Source organism: Podarcis pityusensis, assembly GCF_964106645.2.
Source record: "Podarcis pityusensis genome assembly, chromosome: 17".
Classification (NCBI taxonomy): Eukaryota; Metazoa; Chordata; class Lepidosauria; order Squamata; family Lacertidae; genus Podarcis; species Podarcis pityusensis.
Window position 1 is genome coordinate 19037020 of NC_138042.1, and position 22198 is coordinate 19059217.

A 22198-nucleotide genomic window follows, 5' to 3' on the forward strand; every position below is an offset into this window, starting at 1 on the left:
TAATATAAGGAAAATAAGAAAGAGAGGTTTTATAATTATGCAGAAAACGTACTTATTTAATGAACCAGAAAAGGAAATGGAGGGAAGTCAGGAGGTTAAAGAGAACCTCCAAAATATGTTTATATATACTGAAAATGTGTCATGATTAAGGTTTATTTATATTCTCATTCTCATTTTTTGTTTTCTTTTTGTTTTCTTTCTTTCCAGATTTGTATTATCTCTATGGAGAATCCTTGGTGAAGTTAAAATTGTAAAATCAGTAAAAATGATTTAATAAAAAGGAAAAAAGGAAAAGGAAAGAAAAAATGAAAATAAAGTACAGTCGTACCTCAACTCCCGAACACCTTGGGAGTTGGACGTTCCGTCTCCCGAACGATCGAAAACCGGAAGTGAGTGTTCGGTTTTCAAACATTCTTTTGGAAGTCAAACGTCCGGCGCAGCTTCTGCTGCTTCCTGCAGCCAATCAGAATCCGCGCCTTGGTTTCCGAACGTTTCAGAAGTAGAACGGACTTCCAGAACGGATTCCGTTCGTCTTCCGAGGTACGACTGTATCTGATTATGCTCTTTGGAATCCCTAGTTGTAGCTTTAGCTGCCAAACCATTTATCGTACATAGTGCATACAACTGAAAATATAATGTATGCATTGCATAATCATATGTAGGGCATATAATTTAAAACATGATTGCAATATTCTGCATCTTTTTTGTGCCAACAAATCTTTTATTATAAGAAGCAATAAAATGCAACATATTTTTATTTCAGTGGTGCCTGTCGTTTATTAATAGTTTCAAGGTAGAGAACATGGAAGTTTTAAATATGTCATAGTTATTGATAACTATATGCATGTGTCACTGAGTAGTCATTTACAAAACCTCAATGGACCCTATATGAACAGCAAATATATAATTTAATAATAATAATAATATTAAATAATAATTCAACAAAAAGTCCTCCCAAACACAGAACTTATGAAATAAGTAACTACACATTTAGGACCAGATTTATTTGATGTGCAATCCTCCTACCTGTAGATTATTTTGCTACCATATGTAAAATTTGAGCCATCGACTGCACCATTTTCTGGAACAACGGGGACACCACAGGAAACAGCTTTTAAAAAATCAAATAAAAAACACACATTCTTATTAACATAATTTAATTCAGTTGGGCTTACTAATGAGTAGTGATTTGTAGAATTGTATTGTTAGTTGTGTGAAAATGAGCTAGTTCATATTAAAATCTAGTAAGCCTCTCTTTTTATTTCTTCTGGGATACTATGAGCTCTCACACAGGGGCACAGAGGTTCAGCAAGGAACAGAAAGCCTTGGGTGATGGGAGGCGATACAGAATAAATAAATAATCCAGATCACTTCTGGATCCTGTCACTAAGCCCTGCAAAGAAGTTGCAAAAGAGATATTTACTGTACCTGGTGCCATCTCAGGTCACATATTCAGTTCAAACTGTTATTAAACACACACAAAATAATCCTAGGAATTGTAGTTTGAGGAATGTGGTGAGAATTCACTGGTCACAGAACCATGGTTTCCCAGGATTCCTTTGTGAGAGGGAATGACTCTTCAGTCTGCTTAAGTCTGTGCCTCTGTGCTATTTTTCTAGGAAAAGAGGTCCCAGAACTCACCATGAACACCTCCCTTGTCCTCTTATAATGGCAATGGTGCCACTTGAGAGGTGCTGAAACTGAGTTCCGGCTGGAAAAAAGCCCTGGATGTTGCCGTGTTCTTAATACTCTCTATATGTACAGTGGTACCTCAGGTTACATACGCTTCAGGTTACATACGCTTCAGGTTACAGACTCCGCTAACCCAGAAATATTACCTCAGGTTAAGAACTTTGCTTCAGGATGAGAACAGAAATCGTGCTCCGGCGGCGCAGCGGCAGCAGGAGGCCCCATTAGCTAAAGTGGTGCTTCAGGTTAAGAACAGTTTCAGGTTAAGTACAGACCTCCGGAACGAATTAAGTACTTAACCTGAGGTACCACTGTATTTACTTAGTAGATATTTAACCGGCCCTTCATCCTGAGATCTCAAGGCAGATTACAGATCAATTAAAATACCAGCAACCTAAGAAACAGACAGAGCAGATAAAACATACCCAAAAACAACAGTAGCTCAATCACAATGTATCTTATTGGAGGTAACCTAACTCAACTCTTTACAACAGCAGAAACCAATGCTAGAAACTTGAGGAAGCCCAGGCCAACAGCGAGATCTTAACCTGGTGCCAAAATGGCAGCAGGACTGGAGCCCGTCGTACTATATGGGAGAGGGCAAACCATAACGGATTGCTATATGAATATCATCTCAAGAGAGAACTCCTTCATCGTAGTTACGTCCTCAAGTGAGCAGCCCATATCAACTTATGGGGAAGGAGGTTTATGAACTGTCAAGTACATTCGTACCTTGGAAGTCGAATGGAATCCGTTCCGGAAGTCCGTTCGATTTCCAAAACGTTTGAAAACCAAAGTGAGGCTTCTGATTGGCTGCAGGAAACTCCTGCAGCCAATCGGAAGCCCCGCCGGACGTTTGCCTTCCAAAAATAGTTCACAAACCGGAACAGTCACTTCCGGGAGTGTTTGGGAGACAAAATGTTCGAGAACTAAGCTGTTCAATAAGCAAGGTACGACTGTAATAACCACGGGAGAACTTTTCAGAGCAAACCACTTTATGCAAACCACTCAGAGATTATCTTTTTGATCAAACAGTATATTAACTTTCCTCAATAAATAAATAAATACCGTATTTTTTGCTCTATAGGACGCACTTTTCCCCCTCCAAAAATGAAGGGGAAATGTGTGTGCGTCCTATGGAGCGAATGCAGGCTTCTTGGCTTCGCGGCAAAGCGCCTGACCTGGAAGCCGGAGGAGGAACAGAAGGATCCCCTTCTGTTCCTTCTCCAGCTTCGCTGAAGGGCGCTGCACCTTCTTCCTCTCTGCGCAGCACCTCTCCTGTGAAGGAGAGGCGCTGCGCAGAGAGAGAGAACTGCGCAGCACCCCTTCAGCGACACGCCTGTCCTGGCTTCTGCCTTAGCCCTGCGCAGCCTCTTTGGGCAGGGGGAGCCTTCATCCTGCTGCCCTGAAGAAGTTGGCGCGGTTATCCCAGAAGCCAGAACAGCCACACGGTATCCCAGAAGCCAGATCCCTCTTGCTGTTCTGGCTTCTGGGATTCAGAATAATTTTTTCTTGTTTTCCTCCTCCCAAAACTAGGTGCACCCTATGGTCCGGTGCGCCCTATGGAGTGAAAAATACGGTAGCCAATTCCAGCCAACTAGGCATTCAAGTGCCTAACATTTCCTTTTAAAGTTTCATGGTTCTATCCGTACTATCACAATAAGAATGCAGAACATACCTTCGCAGTGTGGTATCTGGTGGCTCCATTCCCCAGACTCTAAACATGTAACTTTGTTCATTCCCTTGAGCTGGTAGCCCGTGTCACACAAGAAACTGATTTCGCTACCAACACTGTAGCTGTCACCCTGCGAATGGCCGTGTTCAGGGTCTCCTGGGTGTTTGCACCTCACTGGTTCTTTGGAATCAGATACAAGGTAAAACAGAGCTTACTGACATCAGGTGTGGCTCATGTGCTTAAAAATGAAAACAAATCATGCAACATTTCAGCAGGTGACTTGGGAGGGGGAAAGAAGGCCCAGTGCACAAGATCACGGGAATATACAAATAAAGTGGTACCTCGGGTTACATACGCTTCAGGTTACAGACTCTGCTAACCCAGAAATAGTACCTCGGGTTAAGAACTTTGCTTCGGGATGAGAACAGAAATCGTGCTCCGGCGGCGTGGCAGCAGCAAGAGGCCCCATTAGCTAAAGTGGTGCTTCAGGTTAAGAACAGTTTCAGGTTAAGAACGGACTTTCAGAATGAATTAAGTACTTAACCCGAGGTACCAATGTAGAGCACTTCAAAAACACTTTAATGAACATTTCCAACCACATTTATTTTCTTTGCGGAGACTTCACCAATACTGCAATTGGGCCACCTCTTCTACTGAGAGGAATCTGCTTCCTTTCCAGGTGCAATAATATTTCATATATTGTTTCATTTCCTTACACGGAGTGCAATATTGTCTAGTGTGCAATGTGCTGAAACGTGAACCTAGAAGCAAAAATTCTAGTCACAGGTCAACACTTTTTGGCCATTAGGTCATGACTATAACTTGCGATCTGCTTTTGCAACACAGTTGTACCTCTGCTCCCGAACTCCTTGGGAGTCGAATGTTGCGGCTCCCGAATGATTGAAAACTGGAAGTGAGTGTCCCAGTTTTTGAACGTTCTTTGGGAAGCTAAACGCCTGACAGGGCTTTTGTGGCTTCCAATTGGCTGCAACCAATGAGAAGCCACACTTTGGTTTCCAAACGTTTCAGAAGTCGAACGGACTTCCAGAATGGAATCTGTTCGTTCGACTTCCGAGGTATGACTGTATTTGATTATGCTCTTTGGAATTCCTAGCTGTAGCTTTAGCTGCCAAACCGAATTTTGCAGCTTCTGCTTGTAAAAAAAAAGTCTGTTTGCCCTCCTTGGGTGGGCGGCTTCGCAAACGGGACCCTGGACTCCCCTGTGAACTGGCCTATTGCAGGCTGGATTGTCCCCCTACACATTTTTTAAAGCAGTATGTGCTTCCTGGGAGAAAATGTCTCATGTCCTAGGTTTCAATTCAAATTCATATGAGTTTTGCCATTGGCTTTGTGAAGCAGGTATCTTGGGATCTCAGCGATGGATATCGATAAGAAGCGAACTGCAGCAAAAATATAATTCTGCGATGTTTACGGAATACAGACTGGGCAAGTCTCTCCTTTCAGAACCCGCTAGTTAACACTCCTTCCCCTGTACCTGCACATTTCTTGCCATCTCCAGTGTAAGGGTGAATGCAGGCACATAAGTAGGAACCATTTGTGTTACGGCAGGAGGCATGCGGGTCACAGTCTGAGCCAACAGCACATTCATCAACATCTACAAAACAGAAAGTGGGGTTCCTATGAATGAAATGCCTTTGGCGTCTTTCAGCTTTCTTGCCCTAAGCTGTCTCTGCTTGTGATGTTTCTTAGCCATCCAAAGACAACCTGAAGGTCTCTTGACCTTTTCCCATTCTCATTTGCTGCCACTTATGCCCAGGATTTCCTTCCCAGGACACCAAAAGTGGTGAAAGTTCCCTCTCCAAACCCCAACCCTTCCCTGCCACTCATCTCCACCTGAAATGACTGCTCTTATTCCTCCTTTGTTATCTTAACCTCTCCTTCCAGCGTGGTGTAGTGGTTAAGAGCGGAGGACTCATAATCTGGTGAACCAGGTTCGATTCCCCACTCCTCCACATGCAGCTGCTGGGTGACCTTGGGCTAGTCACACTTCTCTGAAGTCTCTCAGCCTCACTCACCTCACAGAGTGTTTGTTGTGGGGGAGGAAGGGAAAAGGAGGCTGTTAGCCGCTTTGAGACTCCTTAACGGGAGTGAAAGGCGGGATATCAAATCCAAACTCTTCTTCTTCTTACTCTCCCCTGTGTTGTTTTTTCCCTTTCCTACCACCAACCTTGATTTAAATTTAGATTGCAAAGGATTGTTGACCTACCTATGTTATTGTCCCAAACATCCTACTCACCAATGGTGCTAGATTAATTAAGGTAAAAAGGTAATGGACCCCTAGACGATTAAGTCTAGTTGAAGGCGACTATGGGGTTGCGGTGCCCATCTCGCTTTCAGGCCAAGGGAGCCAGCTTTTGTCCACAGACAGCTTTCAGGGGTATTTGGCCAGCATGACTAAAACTGCTTCTGGTGCAACGGGACACTGTGATGGAAACCAGAGTGCACGGAATGCCATTTACCTTTCCACCACAGAGGTACCTATTTATCTACTTGCTCTGGTGTGCTTTTGAACTGCTAGGTTGGCCTGAGCTGGGACAGAGCAACGGGAGCTCACTCTGTCCCAGGGATTCGAACCGCCAACCTTCCGATTGGCAAGCCCAAGAGTCTCGCTGGTTTAGACCACAGTGCCACCCGCTCCCCTTACTAGAGTAATAATATAGTCATACTACTAATACCCTTGGAGGTGCTACTGTCTCAGGGACTCTCAGTCTTTGGTGCTTTATACAAAGATAGCAACTTACATATCCCCAAGAACTATTAAAAACAATGCATGAAAGAATGTACACATTCTCTACTTCCCTTCCTTTCATAGACTGCTGCTCAATAAAGACACAACAAAACTTATCAGAAACAAATGCCGCACGATGACAAAAAATGCAAACATGTACTCTTGCTATTGTAAGCAATGCCTTCAAAACTATGTAGGCTCAATGATACATGTAAACATATTTTGCAGGAAAAGCCTTGTGGGCCACAAATATCCTGTACCTAAAATCCAAAGACCCACATCTAAAACTGGGTGTCCCTGAAGGGGCTTGGGTCTTAAATATCTTGGAACAGCAGTTCTCTGTACTGAAAAGCAGATTGCTTTTGAAACAGAGAGGATTTTCAAAAATCGGCTTGCAATAATGTGGCATGGGGGAGGTGTCTGCTCTCTGGAGGGGAAAACAGTTTTCAAAAATCTCACTGGTGGATGCAAGGCCTCAGAATTGTCTAGAGTAGGTTTTGGGGACCAGGCCAACAGCCTTATTCAGCCAGATTGGAGTCTGTAGGGTGTGGAAGTTTGGGGATGGTCCAATGTGGACAGCCAATGGTGACTACCACCTGATCAACCTGAATCAATGCAGGCCACCCATGGTGGTGAGATTGAATGTGCTGGTTTTGACCTTTAAAGCCCTATGCGGCCTAGGACCCATGTACCTACGGGACCGCCTCTCCTGGTATGCCCCATGGAGGTCCACAAATGACTACATTTTGGAGGTCCCAAGTCGCAAGATTGGTCTCAACTGGGGCCAGGGCCTTTTCAGTACTGGCCCCGACTTGGTGGAACGCTCTGTCACAAGAGACGAGGGCCCTGCGGGATTTGACATCTTTCAACAGGGCCTGCAAGACAGAGCTGTTCCGCCCGGTCTTTGGTTTGGACTCAGTCTGACCCTTATGTCCCCCCCCCCTTTATGGTTTTATCTATGGGCTACTTTTAAAATGAGGCTGCATTTTAAATTGCATTTTAACCTGTATTTTAAATTAGGGTTTTTTCCTATTATGTTTTTACTGTAATTTTACTGGTGTTAGCTGCCCTGAGCCCAGCTCTGGCCGGGGAGGGCGGGGTATAAATAAAATTTATTACTATTATTATTATTATTATTATTATAGATGCAGAGTCTACCAGGTGATTTCATTGTACCGAGCCTTTCGGAATTGTCAGGGAACTGCCATCGGAGCTAGAGGCGGAGGGAAGGCTCCAAAGGGATGCAGGAGAGGGTCCCAGTAGGGAGAGAGGCAGCCCATCTGCTGGGGAAGGAAATCAGCGTAACACCAGTGGAGAAGGGGGGCAGGTGGGGGAATCGGGGAGGAGGCACCGAGACTCTTCGCTGGAGACCAGCGGAGAGAGTACGGGTACTCCGCTGCCCACACCCTCCCTGCGCAGAAGACTTCTGCGCAGGGAGAGTAGGAGGAGACTTGGCGTCAAACAACTTTTATGCTGGAAAAGGTTTAAGAAACGCCCACTGACGGATTCTGCCAGTGACTGAGACAGTCACGATGCTGGAGGCTGTTCAGTCAGAAAGGGTTAACCAGGTAACCTAGCCAGGAGTGGCGGCAACTTACGCACAAGCAACCCCTAAACCCATTACAGGAATTTTGTCTATATGCCAGTAAAGGTTTGAGGTTTAGAGCAAGATTTAGCCAGTAGGAGAATGGAGGCAGAGATGAGCAGGAGTCTTAGGACTCTTGTGTTGACAATACGGTCAAATATGCTCACGATCTCACCGAGGCAAGATGGCGAAATGGCGCTCCAGCTCCCGCTGTCTTTACAAAGCGTCCTCGAGTCTCCTAATAAGTAATAGCCACTGTTGCATTGATACGTGATGGTGGTTCCAGCAAAGAAGTCTTCGGCGGAGTAAAATCCGTTTTCTAAAGGAGGAGGCACTCCACAGCTAATCCCTGCAGCCAGACGATATATGCACAAAAGTATTAAGAGGCTAGACGTGCTCACTTTCATCTCTTCTTGATCAGTGCTGGATTTACGTATAAGCTAAACAAGCTATAGCTCAGGGCCCCACTCTCTTGGGGCCCCCCCAAAAATTTAAAGGAAAAAAACCTGGATGTACATTTCCAAAATATAAGATAAAAAAACAAATAAAATAGAACCTACATACAGCAACAGTGTTTTGTGTTGTGTAGGCTCCTATGATGTAAGTAATGGGCCCCGCCTACTAGCCTGCTCCCTAAAATATCACTGGTTTGCTCATTTCTATATATGACTTTAGATACCTATTAGGTCCAAAAATTACCATATAGCATATATTCAACACAAAAAACAGCTACAATTTGTTGTTGACAAAGGACAGCTGGACATATAAAAGGCCCCATTACCTTCAGTAGCTTAGGGCCTCATCAAACCTAAATCCATGTTTTATGACAGCAGCACAAGAAGGGGCCTTCTGGAAATCACTAAGTGGCTTCCTTGGCAGTGATTGTTTTGTTTTAGTTTAGGATCTTCTGTCTAATACTGCAACATATCCTCAAGTTAGGAGCATCTTAAGGGTATCCACTTACTTTCACAGCGTGGGAGAGGTTGTGCCCACTGCCCTAAATTGAGACAGTGCTGGACGGAATTCCCTTCAATGTGGAAACCTGGGTCGCAAAAGAGGGAGACTTTTGACCCTGGCTTTGAATCCGTTGATGAAGTTCTCACGTGAGGTATGGAACCTTCTAAGGGCGGGCAGTCTGAGAACAAAGGAAAACACACACACAAAACAGCTAAAGCACATTAAAACAAGAGCTCCTGCAATCCCACATGGTTGTGTAACATAAATTAAATGAACATCTCCATTTAGTTGTTGAAGTTCGCCACACTACTGCCAGATAATCAGCTGGAAGCATGAGAGTTGCAGATTTCTTCACACTTTGATTCCCAAAATTTTGCTAGTCTTCCATGCTATGCAAGGAGGTTTGGAGACATATATATATATATATGCGTCCAATGCTCGCTTTCAGAAGCATCCAAGGTTAAAACCATTTTCACAAGTGAAAAACAAACAAACAGCAAAACAGAACGGGGAGCCAAAATAAAATTAAAATTTCTGTTCCAATGAATGACTGGAAATCTCTCCCATTTGACCCAATCCGAAACTTTACTCTTTCAACATCTCAATCCAGGAAACCATAAATATTTCGCTCAAGGTCCCAAGGAACATTTATTACACAACACTGGAATCCAAAGAATGAAGACGGAATGTTCCAGTCATTAAATGAGCAAGTGTATCTGTGAAAGGCTAGTGGGCCATGGGGATAATAATATCATAGGTTTTGTGCCACATAAGGAGCACCAGTATACCAGTGATTTATTTTTAATTTTTGCCTTTTCTGCTTTCAGGGACTTATTTCTGTACTGAAACCAGCTTTGCAGGTGCTGCCAGAAGCTCTTCTCTAAAAGCCCAGTGATCAGCTGATTGTCAAGTCATAGGAACATACAAAAAGCCTATCTGGCAGTCACATAGTTTGTGTAGCTAGTGTCAAGGAGAAAAAGGTCTGGCCCACTGGGCTGAAAAGGTTTCCCCACCCCTACCTTCGGGCAAATGTGTGACACCCCAGAGTCCTCCCTGCAGTCCTTCTGCTCCTCCAAAGAAATTACAAGGCAAGCTATGACACACTAAGCTGGAATCTACATGCATATAGAAACCATTCTGAAAATGCTTTTTTAAAAAGCGTTTTTAAAAAAATACATTGAATTTTTCATAAGGCTCACCATTGCCAGCTAGTGTCACATTATATATTGCAAATTAAAACACACTTAAAACATTTCATTTGCAGCTGTATAGCTGAGTCCTCAGTCAAACAATGGCTTAATTGACAGCAGCACAGCAGCAACATGACTGGAGGAGCAGGAGCAACGCAACTGTGACTTACCCTTAAAAGACCCAACACATTGTCGCTAAGTCCTAGTTTGGCTGGGCATGCAATGAGGCACCTCTGACAAGCTTCCAGGGTGCACCAGGATTTCCCGAGCAGAGTTTTAAAACCATTGCATTATATTACAAAAACACTTTTAGGAGATAGAGCTCTAACCAGCACAGAATACGCTCTTGGAATCTATCTTCACTCTTCCAACAACTCCAGGAAGGAAATCTGGCCAGGCCAACACATTGCCCTTTTGGAGTTCTTCTGGACAAGAAGTAGCCAAGGAATTCACCTGATAGTTCAAAAGAAAAGGGACAGATACAAGCTTGTTAATTAGTTGATTCATCTTCTTCCTTCTCACCGCAATGATCAGCGAATGATCAAACTGAACAAACTCATGTCCACTGTATCTGAACGCAAGACCGTCCTTTGAGAAATACTGGGGGTGTTAGACACACAATGTTGTGCAGAAATGGTTGGAAGAATATTTGTTCCTCACTTATTTCCTGAAACATGGATTAGGCAGGAAAAAAGACAGTCTAGAACAGGGGTAGGCAAACTAAGGCCCGGGGGCCGGATGCGGTCCAATCACCTTCTCAATCCGGCCCACGGACTGTCCGGGAATCAGTGTGTTTTTACATGAGTAGAATATGTCCTTTTATTTAAAATGCATCTCTGGGTTATTTGTGGGGCATAGGAATTCGTTCATATTTTTTTTCCAAAATATAGTCCGGCCCACCACATGGTCTGAGGGACGGTGGACTGGCCCACGGCTGAAAAAGGTTGCTGACCCCTGCTCTTGAATATTGACACCCCTTTCAGAAAAACAGAGTGTTTTCACGAGAAAACAGAGATCTTGGAAGTCATTAAAACTGTTACATAACAACCCCAACACTCTAACCAACTCTACAACATACAGCAACTAATTGCTTTCAACTAAAAACCTGTTTAAAGTGATGTATGACCCAATACATAAACAAAGAACTTCCACGCTTTCCCCCAGTGGTAGCTGTGGCTGTAAGGTAAGCTCTGAAAATGGTCCACTACTCGCTTGATCCGAAGAACCCCACAAAATCATGCACAAAATCCAACCTTTGTGTTCACTTTAAGAACACACGTTCTTAAAATGTGTGTGCTCAAGGGTCTGGATGTAGACTCTCTGGTAATTGAGCACATTCAGGTTAACAGAGCTCCCAAAATGCGCAGGCAGACCTACAGGGCTCATGGCTGCATTAACCCCTACATGAGTTCTCCTTGCCACATTGAGATGATCCTCACAGAGAAGGAGCAAATTGTCCCTAAGGCATAAGAGGAAGTTGCTCAAAAGAAGAAGATATCTCAAAAGAAACTGAAGAAGCAGAAACTGATGGCTTGGAAATAAACATCTATTCAGTTCACAAATAAAAAACAAAATTGTAAGTTAAAAAAAACCAACCCACCCCCAAAAAGAACTTCCACCCACTCTCATAGAAGTTGGTCATTTGAAGAAGGTCTGGTTAGCCTCCCTCCATCCTGTAAGTAGGAACGTGGGTGGCACTGTGGGTTAAACCACAGAGCCTAGGATTTGCCGATTAGAAGGTCAGTGGTTCAAATCCCTGCGACGGGGTGAGCTCCCGTTGCTCGGTCCCTGCTCCTGCCAACATAGCAGTTCAAAAGCACGTCAAAGTGCAAGTAGATAAATAGGTACCACTCCGGCGGGAAGGTAAATGGCGTTTCCGTGTGCTGCTCTGGTTCGCCAGAAGTGGCTTAGTCAAGCTGGCCACATGACCCGGAAGCTGTACGCCGGCTCCCTTGGCCATTAAAGTGAGATGAGCGCCGCAACCCCAGAGCCGGTCACGACTGGACCTAAAGGTTAGGGATCCCTTTACCTTTACATTTATCCCGTAAGTGGTAGCCATGTTAGTCTGCTACAGCAAACAAAACAACAAAAAAGGAACAACAAAAAACAACCAAAAACACACCAGAGTTTTGCAGTGCTCCAGGCTATAGTTTATGAGGTGTGCCCTGCTTCCACTGATAGATCAAGCACAGTTTAGGCTTTGGGTGACACACTAAGTTGTGGTTCATAAAAATGCCACAGGAGGATGTGTGAGCCTGGGGGAAGCTAGGCTCATTCTTGTCTGAACACAGCCACTACCTTCCCATTTCATTACTGCCAACATGGTTTTATTTTTCACAGATATAAAACAATTCTGAGCAGCTGAGGAGAGAAAGAGCAAAGGATCAGGCCCAGAATGTGGGAAATTGCTTAATATATTTTCATTTGCCAGAGCTCTCCTGAGCTTCAAAGGAACCAAATAAAATGTTACATATGTACCTGTTCTGGGGACAGAACATAACCCCAAATGTTGAGCTGGCTAATTGAGCCGACAAAAGACTCTGCTGGATTAAATCCTTCTCCTCTTTGGTCCTGCTCCTGTCCAAGAACTAACGCACCCCCACCTATTCACAAAAGGAAAACAGAACAAGAAGATAACTGAATTGGGTCCCACCTTCTGTGCTGTAATTGAAAAGCATAAAAACCCCTCTCAATCAATATGCATCATTGTTAAGTAATATAATCAAATAAATATGGAAAGGTCCATACCAGGGATTTCTGATCCTACAGATAAACCACTGCCTCCATCGGATAATTTCCCATCGATATACACTCTCCAAGCTCCATCAAGGCTTGACCAGGTGACAGCAATGTGATGCCAATTACCATCGTTCACAGAAGGGCAGTCTGTAATACTCTCCTTACCATTCACATAAAGAACCCACCTAATTAAGAGAGAGAACGAAGAAAATGATTCATCTTTGCCCAGGGATAAGGAAAAGAATTGATTTAAAGGTGAACCTTCAAAATTTGCGCTTTCTGAAATAATTTGCAAAATGAAACACAGCCATCCTTTGAAATGCACACCTCTGCAGTTGTCCAGCCAAGTAATGTGTATTTTTAAAAAGCATATATTAGGGTAAAGCATGTATACAAAAATGCTTTGTATTTAGGGGAAACTGCTTCACTAGAGAGCCTGATTACCTGAGAAATTTTCAAGGTTGTGTGTGCAGCAAATTACAGCTCTGCCCATGGAGAATTACGTGGTCCCCAAGAATACTGAAATTCATCTAGAGGGTAACACAGCACTGTTTTCTACTTCACACCTACCCGTTGTAATCTGTAAGCAGAAAGGCATTGTCACTTCCATTTTCCACCGCGTAAGAGATGGGAGTCCCATAATTAGTAGTGTCTGCCGATTTCATCCAGAACGCACAAGTGATTTCGCTGAGCGAGGGGAGGACGCTGTCAAGCATAACATAGCCATAGATCCCAGACACGTCAAAATCCAGATTAAATCTGGAAGACTGTTCTGCAACAAACGGGAAGGGGGAGGGGAAGTTTCACTGTTTCAATGGCTTGCTAAGAAACATGCTTGCCTTCAAAATGAACAATTTCGTTTGCTTTTCCACTTATGCTTCCCACATTAGTGAACTACGGAAGTTGATCCTGAGACAATCCTAAAATGCCTGGTTTCTGTAAGAAGCACCAGCCTCCAAACATATAGCCAGAAATCTAACATTCTTCTTTTTAAGGGACTGCGAGCCTGCAGAAAACATGTCACTTTCTTGTTTTCGGATGGGATTGACTGTAACAATCTGCTTTGAGGTTGGATCTCACAATGCCATTCCAGGATCCTTCACCTCTTGCCTACAGACGTACCATCTGTTGCATCAAAGACAAACTAAGATCTATGGATGAAGGGTGTGATAGAAATTTAATAAATAATAATAATAGCAACTACATATTGGATTGCCATCAGGACTGAAGCATGCAGTCAGGGGAAGTTTTAAGCCTTCCTTCTCCACCTGCCATCACAAGGAAAATGCCCCTCCCATAATTAATATTTTTTAAAAGGCTCCCAGTGTTTCATGGCAAGCTTACTCTTACCGCGCAATGCATTACACTGATCGGTAGAGGAAACGGAATAACATGCAGATTTGCAAAGCTTTGGCAAGGAGAAATGCTCATAATTTGTTAGGGATCAAAAAGAATTAATGGGAGGGCTGCCTTTTTCATAAAGTGCAGATATAGCATTATTCATTGCAAGACGAAAGCTACAGTATCATATACCGTATTTTTTGCTCTATAAGACTCACTTTTTCCCTCCTAAAAAGTAAAGGGAAATGTGTGTGCATCTTATGGAGCGAATGCAGGCTGTGCAGCTATCCCAGAAGCCAGAACAGCAAGAGGGATCGCTGCTTTCTCTGCGTAGCGATCCCTCTTGCTGTTCTGGCTTCTGAGATTCAGAATATTTTTTTTCTTGTTTTCCTCCTCCAAAAACTAGGTGCGTCTTATGGTCTGGTGCGTCTTATAGAGCAAAAAATACGGTATGTGTGCTACACCACACCAACGTAATATAAAGCAGAGTAGGAATAAAATCTTTTCCATGGTAGCAAGGACTGAATGCATTGCACTACCCAAAATCTGCTCTGAAGCGTTGCAGGGAAGCCTTGTGGATTCTGTTGCATGGGCAGAATTCGTTCTGTTTATGCAGTACTTCTTGCATAGAACCTCAAGCATTTGGAGGAAATCCAGCGATAACACTGGAGTTCTGTACTATAAGAAATGAAATTGCCACTTGAGCAGAGACAAAAACGCTATATGCCAGTTTTCTATTTGCAAAGGTTTCCTCTTTTTTTTGTTAAATCGTTTTTATTAATTTTCCAATAAAAAACATCCAATTAAAATATCAAATCATAATCCAATAAAAATAAAAAACTAAAATAAAAAGGTTGAATTATCTTCCAAATAGTAATTATTAATTTTTTGGACTTCCCATAGTCTGGACCTTGAAGCATAACTCCAAATCTCAATCCTGCCTCTGGTCGTTATTTCCATATTTCCACATCTCGATTTTAATACTCTAACTTCTTGTCTCTGGCTCTGCGATTCTCAATCATGTCAGAAATCATATATCCTTTCGTTTCCTCTTTTTAATGGGATTGGATTTGGTATTTAAATCATTATGATCATGAACACTGCCCTTTGCAAAATCTGCTACAGTCACAGCAGCCGTCTGGTATCAGTTCAAAACTGCACTAGCGTTGCCATGAAACTTTGCCAAGCCTTCCTTCTCCTGATACTTTGGTCCTGTGTACCTGTTTCACACCTGCTGCCTGTAAAGCCAGGGGGACATTTACAAATGTACGCGTTCAAGGCATCCACACAAGTCGCTTGGTTTGCACAGGGATTGGAGTTACACTCATTTATGTTCACTTCACACTGCGGTCCTGTGTATCCTCTGACACAGTGGCACCTGTGGACAAAAAACCCCAAAAGCACCTTTTAGTGCAGCAGTCCACAAAACAAAATCCTGGTTGTTCTGAGTGAAATGAGGGAGCAAAGCAGAGGGGAAACCGGTGCTACAAGTTCCAAGCAGCCTGCGCAGATGGCCAGTTTGAAAAAAACAAACCCAATACAGTGGTACCTCTGGTTGCGAACGGGATCCATTCCGGAGCCCCATTCGCAACCTGAGCAGAACGCAACCCATGTCTGCGCGTGTCACAATTCGCTGCTTCTGCGCATGCGTGTGACGTCATTTTGAGCGTCTGCGCATGCGGCGAAACCCGGAAGTAACCCATTCCGTTACTTCTAGGTTGCCATGGGACGCAACCTGAAAACGCTCAACCTGAAGCAAACTCAACACAAGGTATGACTGTAGTTCACTATTTTGATGGGCTTTCGAACTGTTAGGTTGACAGGAGCAGGGACCGAGCAACGGGAGCTCACCCTGTCGCGGGGATTCGAACCGCTGACCTTCTGATCGGCAAGTCCTAGGCTCTGTGGTTTAACCCACAGCACCACCCGCCTCCCTCTACTAGGGAATAAGCACCCTTAAACTCAACAGGGCTTATTACTGGGAAAAACACGTACAGAGATGTGCTGTAAATGAAGCTAATGCTTGTCGCTTTTTACCTGTAGCCATTGATAGCATCACTGCAGGTGCCTCCATTTTCACAAGGCCTGCTGAGACATTCATTAATGTTTTTTTCACAGAGGGTACCAATAAACCCTGACGGACACTTGCAATAGAAACCTCCAACCCGATCCTCGCAGGTAGCTTTGTTTAAACAGGGGTTTGAAAGGCATTCATTTATCTCTGCTTCACAGTGAGTACCTGAGAGGAAAGGTGTAAAGAGAAAAGTTAGGGGCGGGGGAATAGGAGCATAATGTCTTTATCGGGCAATTTCTAGATTTCAGGAACTTTGACAGATTAAAAAGAACAGAGATGAAAACTAAAGAATATTCCAGAAAATAATAATAATAATAATAATAATAATAATAATAATAATAAATGTTTTATTTATACCCCGCCCTCCCCGGCCAGAGCCGGGCTCAGGGCAGCTAACACCAGTAAAATTACAGTAAAAACATAATAGGGGAGAAAACCCCAATTTAAAATACAGGTTAAAATGCAGTTTAAAATGCAGCCTCATTTTAATGAAAATGTAAACAACAACAGTGATTTATTAGTTAGGTTAAACACAACACTAACAAATGCACCTTTCCTCACCAAAACACACTGGGGAAGTTATTTAGGCGTTGCAGCAACATATTTTGCTAGCATATTAATGTTTAAAATCTTTGCCAATCTTTTTCATGTAACAGAGTTCCTGTTTAAAATGCTAAGGGACTGTATGAATCTGAAACGAAAGCTATATCTTTATATTTCTTTTCAATAAAAGCTGAAATCCTCTCAATTCTATCAGTACAGAATACACTGAGGCTGTATTTAAACAGAAATGTCTGAAGGTAGTGGTGCTTCTAAACAAACAATGACAAAAATAGCCTGGTGTACTTCTTACAACACATGTCAGAAGATGAAGCTTACACCTTCAGGTGTTTTCTCCTGCTAATGTCTGTGTAGAAAGATGCTGTTAAAGGTAGAGGAACAATATAAAAAGCTGGCAACTCTTAATACAAAGCAATCAGTTATTTACCCGTGAATCCTTCTGCACACAGACACTGGTAAGAGTTGGTACCATCAATGCAGACGGCTTCATTCAGACATGGATTTGAACTGCATTCATTTACTTCTTCTTCACACTGCAAGCCTTCAAGCAATAATGGTTACAGAGCATTGTTAACAGTTCAGACGCATGGAAGATGCAACCCTAAAAACACTGAACTGGTTGTTCTAAAAATCTACTCAGGTTGCACAGAGTCTCCATGTTTCATTTACCACTTATTATGTGGTTCCTCGTGTGCTTTCCACCCACAGCATGAGTTTCCAGGTTTCAAAGTGAGCCATGTGGCACACTCATATTGCACGAACTACCGTATTTTTCGCTCTATAGGACGCACTTTTCCCCCTCCAAAAATTAAGGGGAAATGTGTGTGCGTCCTATGGAGCAAATGCAGGCTCCTTGGCTTCAGCGATAGCAACGCGAAGCCTCTGAAGTGCAGAGGGAGCGCTCCCTCCGTGCTCTGGAGGCTACGCACCAACCCCTCTCGCTCTCCAGGCTTCAGGGATAGCTGCCTGAAGCCTTTGGAGCGCAGCGGGAACTTGCGCTGTGCTCCGAAGGCTTCGGGTTCCTTTTGCTGAAGCTGGGAGAGTCTTGCTCTCCTGGCTTCAGCAGAGAGGGAGAGCTGCGCAGCGCCCCTTCAGCGAACTGGGAGGAGAAATGGAAGGGGCTCCCTTTCTCCTGCCGCTTTGCTGAAGGGACGCTGAGCAGCAAGGGGGAATTCCCCCCCCTTGTTCTCCCCCTCTAAAACAAGGTGCATCCTATGTGTGTGTGTGTGTCCTATAGAGTGAAAAATACGGTATTTGTTGTTCTCCAGTACTGCTAAGGAATCTGACAATCTCCTTTCTTTTTGAAGTACAAATTAGAGCTCCTTGCTGGACACTGCATGGGCTCAATGGGCTCGGTTTGTCACAAGTTCTGCAAGGCAAAGCTTTAATTCCATTTTCGTTTTCTCAAGGAGGATTTTGCTTGAGTTGATGCTCTAGTCTAGATGCCATGTTAAGCTATAGTTAAGTGCTACAGGGACAAGCCTGAGTGGCCCTTGGGTTCGTTTGCTTCGTCGCCCCGGTACAGCCACAGAAAAGGAGACTAGAAGCAGCTCGAATGGGATATGCCCAGAGATGAAAAGAGGGAATAATACCCCTAACACCCCCCCCCCAAAAAAAGGATGGCAGATGAAACTGATAGAATATGTAGAAATGGCAGGATTGATAAACAGAGTTGGAAATCAAAATGAAAAAAATATTTAAGAAAGACTGGAAATGTTTTGTAGATTATTTGGAAAATTATTGTAAGCACATCGAAAAGCTAACATTAATAGAGTACTGTATTTTTCCATGTATAAGACTATATTTCCCCCCAATTTTTTTAAGTTTTCCGTCTTATACACGGAATGTTGCAATATATAAATACATTTATTTCTTAATTTAGTCCCTAAACAGCTGTTTAGTCCCAAAACAGCTGGAGGGCCAAGTTTGGCCACCACTGCCATAAAGTAATAAACAACCTAAATGTGATCCTCCTTTTTTGCATAAAAAACCAGAACACCCTTAGCTTTTGCTAGACCTAATCCTTCCACTTTCGTTTTTGTTTTTGCCAAATTACTCTGTAAAAACTTGCTCATATTTATTCCTAGTGCCTGTTCCAAGACTGACAATCTGGGAATACTGAACTTTTGCACTTTTTATTGTTCTGTTGGAAGAATATTTCAGGAATTTCTTATCATTTTTATTATGATTGCACACTGTTTTTAAATTCGCTGGCTCCTAATTGATTTTATCTGTTTGTATTTTATCTTATCAAGACACTCTTGAGACCCTTTTACACCAAGTAACTAACAAAGTATGGAGTTTCAACAAGTGAAAGGTTGACTGAAGAGACCACCTGATTTTGTGTTAAGAAGGTCGCTGCATCAGGAAGTCAGGCAGTACTGGCCTGAATCAGGAGAAGGCAGTTTCATACGCTCACGAAAACTGAATTCTAAAATAAATCTCCTAGATCTTACCACCAGCATTTTTATCTCCATAAATACAAGTGCTAAATCTTAGACTGTCAGCACAAGCCCAGCTATTTCTACTTTTGACACAGTCTGGTTACTGAAGCTAAGCAGACCTCTCTCTGTAAGCTGCCAGAGTATGGGAACCATCTATAAGTTGCAAAAAGCAGGGTATACGGACCATATCAGTGGGACAAGCTTTAAGATAAGTATGAATTGCAGCCTCTGACATCTTAAATAAGCCATTTTTCTTGTATCATCAGAACTTCTAAAACATGCACCGTTGAATCAAATTCCTCTACATCACAACCATAAAAAGTGTACTGATTATTTTATCATCAGCTGACTGAAAAGGTCCAATTTCTTGCAACTAACTACTGTATTTTTTGCTCTATAAGACTCACTTTTTCCCTCCTAAAAAGTAAGGGGAAATGTGTGTGCGTCTTACGGAGCGAATGCAGGCTGCGCAGCTATCCCAGAAGCCAGAACAGGAAGAGGGATCGCTACTTTCACTGTGCATCAATCCCTCTTGCTGTTCTGGCTTCTGAGATTCAGAATATTTTTTTTCTTGTTTTCCTCCTCCAAAAACTAGGCGCGTCTTATGGTCTGGTGCGTCTTATAGAGCGAAAAATACGGTAACTTATTCCACAGAAGGCAAATAATTTAAAAGCAAAATCAAGTATGACCAACACTTGGCTTTTTCTTCTTTTTTTTTAACATATGCAACCTGGAGTTGACGCCTGAGTTCATCATTTGTCACCTGTATAGCCTGGCTGGCACTGGCAAATAAAAGTTGCATTGCCATCCTCGCAAATCCCTTTGTTGAGACAGGGGTGTGACTTGCACTCATCAATATCTGTTTCACATTTTAAGCCTAAAACACAACCCAAAAGAAAAACAAACAAACATATTGGGGTTACTAAGGAGGGGCAGGGGAAGAAACAGCAAACTAAAATTCCAAATGAATATAACACAAATAAATAAATAAGTATATACAAAAAGGTTTGGGGATTTCCAACTCGTGAGTCCTGTCAGAAGATTAAGTCCTTTGCAAGGGCTTAAAAGTTAAAGGTAAAGGTACCCCTGCCCGTACGGGCCAGTCGTGTCCGACTCTAGGGTTGTGCGCCCATCTCACTTAAGAGGCCGGGGCCAGTGCTGTCCGGAGACACTTCCGGGTCACGTGGCCAGCGTGACGAAGCTGCTCTGGCGAGCCAGCACCAGCGCAGCACACGGAAACACCGTTTACCTTCCCGCTATAAAGCGGTACCTATTTATCTACTTGCACTTAGGGGTGCTTTCGAACTGCTAGGTGGGCAGGAGCTGGGACCGAAAGACGGGAGCTCACCCCGCCGCGGGGATTTCGAACCGCCAACCATATGATCGGCAAGTCCTAGGCACTGAGGTTTTTACCCCACAGTGGCCCACCCGCGTCCCCTTTTGCAAGGGCTTCTACTTGTGCAAAATGGCTTTCCCCTCTACTCTACTCTACTGTCCTTTCCCCACCCCAACAACCCATATATTGGCTGGAGAGCCCGGTACCCCATTCCTTTTCCATATCAGGACACTTGCTGTCTTTACGACTTATACTAAAGACCCTCATTTTTTTCAGCAACTCAAACTTTTAAGTGAAGTTTCTAAACCCCATCTTGTATCTGTTCAGGATGTGAAATGGTTGCTATGCATGTGTTTTTATTGTTTAAGTTGCTTCAAAATCTTTCAGGGGAAGCAGCTCCTAAATGAAATGCAAATAAATAAATAAAAGTTTCTAGCTAAGCAAAGTGCTGCTTAAATGTAAATGCACAGTATTAAAATACGTTTTATGAAAACAATTCATGCCATCTAGCTAAAGTTATAGGACATGCAGCCTGGTCTTGTTGTGGCTTCAGAAATGGTTCCTACAGAGTTTGTTGTCACTTAATCCTATACACCAGGGATGGGGAACATGGTATCTTCTACAAGTTTGGACCAGCACGCCCAATGGTCAGATGATGCAAACTGTAGTCCATCAACATCTGGAGTAGGGTTGGGGGTTAGATCATCCAAAACCGGGTTTGAGGTCCATATTGTGATATCAGTTTCATAATTTTTGACCTGGCAAAAATATCGCAAATCATGGTGTGTGTGTGTGTGTGTGCGCACGCTATGCAAAAATTCCAATGTGGGGGAAACCACCCAATGCTTCTCTCGATTCCTGCAGCTCTTGTTAACTCTACCGGCTAAGCTCTCCCCTGCATCCTGCAGGTGGCAGCGAGTCACAAAGCAGCCACTGGCAAAAATCATAATGTGGGGGAAACTGTGAAGCCAGCCAATGCCTCTACATAGCTCGATCCTTATTTCAGACATTGTGATATATCGGTATAGTGTGATGCTTAGCTGATGATAGATCGTTATGCTGAAAACCAGGTATTGCCCATCCCTATTCTGTAGGGCCACAGGTTCTTCATCTCTGCTACACTCAGTAACTAGAGAATATGCACCAACGAACTTGGTGGGACCCTAACCTTAGGAGCAGGCTGCACATCCTATTAATACTGATGTATCAAGTTAATCATTACTAACAAGCTTTAATGCTTTCCGTAGGAGTTAGTCACAAACAGTTGTACTGGAGCCACAGGTGCAAGAGGTCACGGTGGAAAAAACCCCTAATACATTTTCTCTCCTTCCACTCACAATTATTTGGATCCAACCCTCCATGTGCTGTACAAGTTGCCAGTCGACACTATCGTTTACCTTCATATCCAGGGAAGCATATGCAGATGTACCCACTTCCAACATGCTTGCAAGTTCCATTTTTGCAAGGTTCCAGGAAACCACTCATGGAATACCTGTTTTGCCAATGGAAATAACACAGTTTATTAATGCAAGCAAAGGGAACCCTGAAAGCAACAAACTGGTTTACCTTGCCCAGAAGTATAAACTAGGCTAGTTAAATAATTAAATAACCTCAAGTCCTAGTAAGTTACATAAGATTATTCTATCATATGCTTGAAGGTTTGTAGGGCTTTGTCCAAATCGAGTCTTGGGCTAAATTTAGTATTTTCCATGGTTTGAAATATTCCCAACTGCTTGGGTTGAATTGCAGAACACACTGATTGAATAGGGAGAACTGTTCTGCTGCTCCCATCCATGCACAGCTTGGCAGCTTCTAGTAATGGATGGATGAAACACCTGTGGCAAAATCACCATTCGGT

General features: G+C 43.2%; 1 protein-coding gene across 1 annotated transcript in view; it reads right to left on the minus strand.

Moving 5' to 3' along the window:
• SVEP1 (sushi, von Willebrand factor type A, EGF and pentraxin domain containing 1) overlaps positions 1-22198 on the minus strand; it is a 131285-nt gene that overhangs the window by 42594 nt on the left and 66493 nt on the right. Inside the window, 16 exon segments of the mRNA XM_080987996.1 lie at positions 1027-1111; positions 3368-3544; positions 4860-4979; positions 7874-8047; positions 8663-8833; positions 10175-10298; positions 12324-12448; positions 12594-12769; positions 13155-13356; positions 15146-15303; positions 15963-16164; positions 16988-17101; positions 19768-19881; positions 21738-21816; positions 21818-21861; positions 21864-21883. Of these exon segments, the coding sequence (XP_080844122.1) occupies positions 1027-1111; positions 3368-3544; positions 4860-4979; positions 7874-8047; positions 8663-8833; positions 10175-10298; positions 12324-12448; positions 12594-12769; positions 13155-13356; positions 15146-15303; positions 15963-16164; positions 16988-17101; positions 19768-19881; positions 21738-21816; positions 21818-21861; positions 21864-21883 (2085 nt within the window).